Consider the following 7,383-nt stretch of genomic DNA (forward strand, 5'->3'; position numbering starts at 1 on the left):
GAGGGGCCCAGGCCAATTTCTGCAGTCACTGACCTCAGTCAAGGTTAGTGTAGCTTCTGCTTCCATCTGATTCAGATTTCATGTAGGTAGTTTAAAAAACACTGTCTTCTTTCTTTCCCCTCTTGCCTTATGCCCTAGGAGTGTTCAGCTGGTCACAAAAAGTCCATCCTTTGGCACAGTGGGGTACACACAATTGTGGGGACAGCTAGACTATCCTCTCCAAGTACTCACACCCTCATGTCCCAATTCCCATTTTCTAGAAGTGAAAACTGTAAAGGCATGAGTGAAGCTGACTCTGTCCCAGGCCTGTCTGAGGGGTGAGTGCAGGTGGCTGCCAGTGGCCACCTGAAGACTGTGTCCACAAAAGACAGGCATGGTGGGTGTCTTCTCTTTCCAGCCTGGAACTGACCAAGCAGCTCAGCAAGGTCAGGCGGGAAAGGCATCCAAATCCTGACTCAAATAGCTCATACTCTTTGGCCTAGTAATTCCACCCCTTGGCGTTTACCCTGGAGAAACTGGCAGAGAAAGGAGCTGGGATTTATATACAAGTGTGGTTTATAAAACTTCCCCACAAAAAATCAGATAGAGATCCATCAAAAGGGACATGGTTAAATAAATTGTGGTACACATTTCAGTGGAACACTAGGCAACATTTAAAAATCAGGCTTTTGAAATGCCTTTAATAGGAAAATGCTCAAAATTCAGTGAGTTATTAAGGGTATAAAATAGTTCAAAAAGTACAAAATTGATATTTTGTAATAGACTATATACCATAGAAAAATAACTGGACAGAACCACAGAAATGTTACTATTTTTTTCTCTCCAGGTGGAGGGATTCTGGGGGATAGAAAGGTGTCTCTTTTTTTTTTAAGACTTACATTCCTACAATGAATATATACTATGTTGTATTTGTATTCAGGTTACAATATGAAAAACAAGCTTCACTAAAAAAATAATTACAACATATACAAGAAGAGCTTTGCAAGCAGTCTTGAGGAGAATTAAAGAGAAAAGAAAGGAAGGCACCTACTGTAATAATAAAATAACTGTAACCACAGTTATCACTGATTGGCTGTTATGGAAGGACGCGGGGTCCCGGGAGGCGGGACTACGCGGCATGGGGGCGGGTCTGCGCGCGCTACTTCCGGGGCGGGGCCTCCGCCTCGGCCGCGCGCGGGAGCGGGAGCAGGAGGTCTCCATGGCAACCAGCGGGGCCTGCGTAAGGCCCACCCGCCGCCGCCACTGCCGTCGCGTCGGTCCCGCGCGCACCTGGGCCGCGCCACGACTCGCGCGCGGTTGAGACCTCTGCCCCGGCCCCGCGAGAGCTCCCGCCTCAGGCCGCCCGCGCCCGCCTCCCGCCGCCGCGGCCGCTGCGGCCGCCCCGGCCTGACCTGACCGGGAAGCAGTTCCGGCGGACCGTCGCCGTGACTCATCGGCCTGCTCGCGTCCTCCGATCGTGCCATCTTGGCTGTGGCCGGCGCGGCAGACGGAGCCGCGGAGGGAGCCGCGGAGACCCAGGTACGCGCCCGCCGCCCGCCCCAGGCCCCGGCGCCGCCGCAGGTGTGTCCGCCCTTTGTTCCGCCCCAGGTGGGCGCGGGCCCCGCGCCTGGAGGGGCTTTGGGCTCGGCGCCCGCCTCTGCAAGCAGCGATCTGCACGGGGCGAGCGGCCGAGCGGCGGGCGCCGCTCCTTGCGCTTCCCACGCCGTGTCCCCCACTTCGACACCCTTTTCCGCAATCGAAACCTTTTAAAATACATGTTTTCATCCTTCAGGCTCCAGAACAAGTCCAACCACCTGTGCAGCCGGACTAGGCCCTGTGAGGTCCGCGGTAAAGGAGCCACGTCCGGAGGCGGGGATCCCTAAGGCCTGTGCCACCTGCCTGGGCCTGGCTGTGCCATCTCTCCTCTGTCCGCCTGCACTCTGAGTCTTGAACCCCACCCTCTCCGCAGCCCTGCACGGATCCACCCAGTTTCAGCGTCACAGGTCCTCAGGTTGCGGGTTACCCGTACCCCCCGTCTCCCATCCCACCAGTCTCAGCCTTTGGCTGACCTCTACAACATGGTCCAACCCCAGACATCAAAAGCTGAAACCCCAGCCTCCGCAGCTTCTACCAGTGCCCAAATGGATGACGTCATCGACACCCTGACCTCCCTGCGCCTCACCAACTCTGCGCTGAGGCGGGAGGCCTCGACCCTGCGGGCGGAGAAGGCCAATCTTACCAACATGCTGGAGAGCGTGATGGCAGAGCTGACCTTGCTGCGCACCAGGGCTCGGATTCCAGGTGCTCTGCAGATCACGCCGCCCATCTCCGCCATCACCTCCAACGGGACCCGACCAATGACCACGCCTCCAACGTCTCTGCCTGAGCCGTTTTCCGGAGACCCGGGCCAGCTCGCGGGGTTCTTGATGCAGATGGACAGGTTTATGATCTTCCAGGCCTCCCGCTTTCCGGGGGAGGCCGAGCGAGTGGCGTTCCTGGTGTCCCGGCTGACTGGGGAGGCAGAGAAGTGGGCGATCCCCCACATGCAACCTGACAGCCCCTTGCGAAACAACTATCAGGGGTTCCTGGCGGAGTTGCGGAGAACCTACAAGTCTCCACTCCGGCACGCGCGGCGCGCCCAAATCAGGAAGACTTCTGCCTCCAATCGGGCAGTGCGGGAACGGCAGATGCTCTGCCGCCAACTGGCCGCCACCGGCACAGGGCCCTGCCCTGTGCACCCGGCCTCCAACGGGACTAGTCCAGCTCCCGCCCTGCCCACCCGAGCCCGGAACCTTTAAGAACCGGCCACTGCCCTGGTCGCACCTGCAGCTACCAGGTAGCATAACCCCTTTGCTGCGTAGAAGAAATGTCCCTACAACAGCATCGTTCTTGTTTCAAGATGCTCTTCCTGCCTCTCCAGACCTGTTCCAGAAGATCTTCCTTCATACTCTTGGGTGCCCTGTTACCCACCTAGCTTCCTAGTGTCATGTACTAGGTTTGTACCTAGGCCTCAGTGCATGTTTCCCCTCTCTTGCTTGCAACCCCAGCTCTTCTGGTGACCCCAGCTCTGCTACTCGGTCACACCGACTCCACAGCACACTCCGGACGGTTTGGGCTGACCTCTCCCAGCCTGAGTAGGTTCACAGACTCTCCTAGCCCACCCTCTGCTGACCCCACAGCAGCTCCCCACCTGGGGGCCCTGTTCTCACTGAGGACAGAGAGAAGCCGCTTGGGCCAGACTGGTGCCTTGATGTGGAGCCCTGGAGACGTGATCTCCAGCCCTGCCAGTGCCCAGTGTGCAGGCAGGGGCCTTGTCCCTGCTGTCGGTGGCCCATGATCACTGCTCGGAGTGTATTTCCAGCATTTCTGGGGCCCAGCTTTGCACACGAGGACACAGTCATTATCCCCATGTTGCTCCTGGGAAAGACCGAACATGCAGGTGAAGGAGAAGCACCTGGGTGATGCATCGCCATTATTGCTTGGCTTTAGCCGCCAGTGGTCTGATGGCACCAGGAATTTGGGGAATCTGGAACTTGCCTCCTTTAAAGAGGGTCATTGTGACTTTGGGCCCCTGGGCAGTTCCATCAGGCTGCCAGAGGCAGCACGTTCGTGCACATCCATGCCTGAGAGCCACTGCACGCTGAGGGGTGGACACTAGGCTCATTTTGCTGCCCTGGATCTCCAGTGGGAATCACCTCTAGCTGCTAGTGTGCAGTCCCCCTTCCTCTTTGTCCCATGTCACTGGGTGGTGGGCCTTGTCTAGCTTGAGACTTGTTCCCTTCTCCGTTCATGGGACCTGTGGCCTTCACCTCAGCCCCTCAGTCACTCACAGCATCTCGGGGTCTCCAGAGCCTCCATGTAGGTAGGATGCCGTCCCCGTGCCCGGGCTGTCCATCAGCTGCCCAAGAAACATGGACTCAGCTGGAGACCCAGTTCCTCTGGGATGCAACCTTACGCAGTTAGGCAAGGGTGTATTGGCCTCTGGCAACCAGGGCCTTGCTGGCATTTGCAAAGGAAGAGAACTGTGGACTACCTGCATCCTGATGTGACATGCAGAAGTGGCACTCGTGTCCTGATCCTGAGGGACAAAGCGGTACCTCGTAGTGGTGGACGGCCTTGTCCTTCCTCACGGGGTCGCCCAGAAATCTCTTTCTAAACGAGACGTGGCTGAGCCCTTTGGCTGGTGACGCCCCCTCCATGTTTCAATGCCAAACGAATTGCATTTACGTGACCACCTGGACATGGGGGGAGGTGGGGCATCTTCCCCTGAGTTCATCGGCCTTGTTCTAATGGTCCCAGCTTCAGTGTAGGACCGCCCTGTACCCACCCAAAGGCATATGTCTTGGGACACCCAGAGGTTGCATCCTAGGGCTCGTCCTTACTTCCTGAGAATTTGGATGATGCTGGGAAAAGTGAGTGTGTTCCTGAAGCAACCAGGGCCTTGCAAGGTCCAGGACATTCGTGGTTGCTGGTGTGCATGGATCAGTGCCACCCACTAACTATAAACTCAGCCCAGCTGCCCTGCTGAGCAACTGCCTGAATACAGGCTGCCTGCCCCCTGGATTCCAGCCCAGGCTGTTCAGGCGGGACCACGGTGCTTGTTAGGTGTGAATGGGGGGAGGACACCCATTCCGGGGGTGGGGGACCTCTGATAGGGGTGCAGATCGCTTTTTCTTTGTGCTCAGTTTTCTTCTGTCTGCTTGCCAGGCAGAGGTGGCCACAGGACGGGGTGCAGTGGCACCTGGGGCAAAGCAGGCTGCAGTGGTAATAGATACCTTGAAGATATCCACGTGGCTTAGCCCAGTCGGGGTCGGTGACCCAGCGTGGGGCAGGGTGGAACTCTTACCTCCGCAGCGCCTGCGTCTGCCCGACATGTCCAGGGCTGGCCATGCTGCTCATGCCCACCCGTGACCTGGCCCTGTGTCTGTGGGTCAGCGTGGCTGGGCTGCTGCTCCGGCTTCATTTGGCTTGGTGATTGGGCTGCGTTTCGTCTTGGCGCTTAGGTTTGTGGGCTTGGGACTGGTGCTGTTATACATCTGTGACCTTGACCGCTTCCTGCAATTTTGGAAAGAAGCAAATGAGAAAGGCTGTGGTGGGGAGGGGTGTCTCCACATTGGACTCAGAAGAAGCTCCACACTGGGAGCCAGTGGCTCTAGGGGCAGACACCCACCCAGTCCCCAGCTAAAGAGGATGGGACCCAAGCTCCATGCAGCCCAGGTCAAGGCCTCAGTGACTGGGAGGGTCAAGACGGAGAAGCAAGTGGGGGAGGGGAGCTGCTTTGTACATACTTTGTGGTGATAATGTCTCTAAATTGAAGAGAACAGGTATTGATTTCTAAAAGGGACAGGCAGTGAGTCGTGTTAATGCATGTGAGGGACAGTTGTATGTTTTCCATGGTGTTGACATTGTTTGGACTGTATTGTGACTGCCGTCTGGTCCACGTGGCCCCAGCTGGTAAGTAAGATTCATTGCGCAGCAGGACATCACTTGAGAGGGGACTCAGAATAAAGGGTGACTTCCTAGCCTAACGTACAGTGTGACCTTGGGATTAAATGAATGGCCTAAAGCATTTCGGTGACGTCTAGGAAAAAGCAAAGACCCCTTTCATTGGTCCCAGGTAAGTATGTGATGAGTAAGTAATGACGAGGAATGCAAAAATAACCCCTTGAAGGGGCAGGTAAGACTTTATTACCGATGTACATTGTCTTGGTGTCCGGGTGGGCGTGGGGCAGAACCACCCACTGGATGGCCATGATCCTGGCCTGGAGGACAGAGCGGCAGGGAGAGGTGAGCATGCACTTAGGTCACCTGGACGGTGCAAACCCTGCAAGCGGATAAAAGGACACTCCTGGCCGGGACCACCTTCCAGGAGTGACGCTTTCCGTGGGAGGAGCGACAGCGTCCTTGCAGATGTCCCATCTTGCAACCAGAGCTGTAAGGTTAAGATCCGCTCTGCTCAGGAAGCTTAGCGGTGAAGACAAAAGGGGGGGCTCCGGGGAGGGAGCAGAGCAGGTGGTCGGGCTTTCCAGTCAGGGAGAGACCGGGTTCAGGGGAGGCCCATCTGCTGACTGGAGATGCCATTTCCCGCGTCATCTCAGGGTCCTAACATCTGGTGTGGTGGTTGGCACAGCACAGACGAAGTAGAGACGGGAGGAACCCCAACTCCTTACTTCAACGTCACTAGCTCCATAAACAAGTGACAACCTACTAGGTCTTTTCAGCAAACCTACACGTTATAGAAATTCTGGAAAATAGAGGAAAGAAAAGTAAAATGTAACATTTTGATGATTTTCCTCCTATGCCCCCCCATTTTATTACTAATTTTATCTTGCAGTGGTCGTGTACTCCATCAAGTAGATGGACAGAAGTGCCCGTGGTTTATCACTGCCGTTGCTAACTTTCCACTGTTACAAACTGATGCAAATCTTTGTGCATCAGGTTTTTCCCAGTGTCCCGTTATTTCCTGAGGATAGATTCCCAGAGGTGGGATTATTGGATTAAGGAATATGAACAACGTTGAGGCTCTTTATGTAGTGACAAAATGGTTTCCAGAAATGTGCCCACTTACACTGCCACCAGCAAGGATTAATGTGCCCGTTTTACCCTCTTGCCAGCACTGAGTGTTATCATCTGGCGAACTATTTGCTAATGAAAAAACAGCACTGTTTTAGTTTGCGTTTCTTTGATTTTCAGCAAAGTCGAACACCTTTTCATGTTAAGCAGTTGTGTTTCCTCTTGTGATTGTCAGTGTCCTTTGCTCTTACCTACTGGGGTCTGATAAATTTGAGCTTGTTATATATTAAAGATATTAACCTGTTGTGTGTCATATGTGAGGCACGTTTCCAGCTTTTTACTTTTGTGTGTGTGTGATTGAAATTTCCCTTCTGTACAGCCAGTCCATCCCCATTGGGCGCTCTGCCGACTAGACTGTCAGGCAGGCAGGTGTGTTTTGTCCCTTTTGTTCACGGCTGTACCACTGCACCTGTAACAATGCCCGTCTGGGCACATAGCACGTACTTAGTGAACGTTTGTCAGCTTGGTGCACAAATGGATGTGTTGGGTGTTAGGGATCCCCGGATGGGCAAAACAGCCCCCACCAAATGCGTATGGACCAAGGGCAGTCGCCAACCTTTTGGTCTCCGAATCCCTGTGCACAGTTAAAAATCATTAAGGACCCCAAAGAGCTTATGTAGTTTTGCTTACATGGTTTTTTTTAAAACTCAATATTGACCATATAAATTAAAATGGAGAATTTTAGAATATTTTGAAAATAAACTCGTCAACATAAATAGCATATTTGAATGAAAACTCTTCCAAAACAAAACAAATTTAGAAGAGTGGCATTGTTTCAGGTTTTTGCAACTTTCTTTAATGTCTGGCATTTAATAGAAGACAGAGTCTCAG

General features: G+C 54.1%; 1 protein-coding gene across 2 annotated transcripts; it reads left to right on the forward strand.

The window, feature by feature from the left end:
• The first annotated feature begins 1,147 nt into the window (after positions 1-1,147).
• On the forward strand, positions 1,148-6,805 carry RTL6 (retrotransposon Gag like 6). 2 transcript variants are annotated; one of them, XM_074326526.2, is made up of 2 exons: positions 1,148-1,560; positions 1,772-6,805. In XM_074326526.2, exon 2 carries the CDS (start codon positions 2,058-2,060, stop codon positions 2,775-2,777), a length of 720 nt encoding a protein of 239 aa, XP_074182627.1. In that variant the 5' UTR covers positions 1,148-1,560; positions 1,772-2,057; the 3' UTR covers positions 2,778-6,805. The 2 variants fall into 2 exon arrangements, with proteins under 2 accessions (XP_074182627.1, XP_019594818.1); XM_019739259.3 differs by having other exon boundaries at positions 1,148-1,518.
• The last annotated feature ends 578 nt before the right edge of the window (positions 6,806-7,383 follow it).

The sequence above is a fragment of the Rhinolophus sinicus genome, chromosome 1, assembly GCF_057876585.1.
Source record: "Rhinolophus sinicus isolate RSI-liver-muscle chromosome 1, RSI-T2T, whole genome shotgun sequence".
In the NCBI taxonomy this organism is placed as follows: domain Eukaryota; kingdom Metazoa; phylum Chordata; class Mammalia; order Chiroptera; family Rhinolophidae; genus Rhinolophus; species Rhinolophus sinicus.

Coding starts and splice junctions, on each gene's coding strand:
- RTL6 (XM_074326526.2), top strand. CDS start 2,058: ATGGTCCAACCCCAGACATCAAAAGCTGAAACCCCAGCCTCCGCAGCT.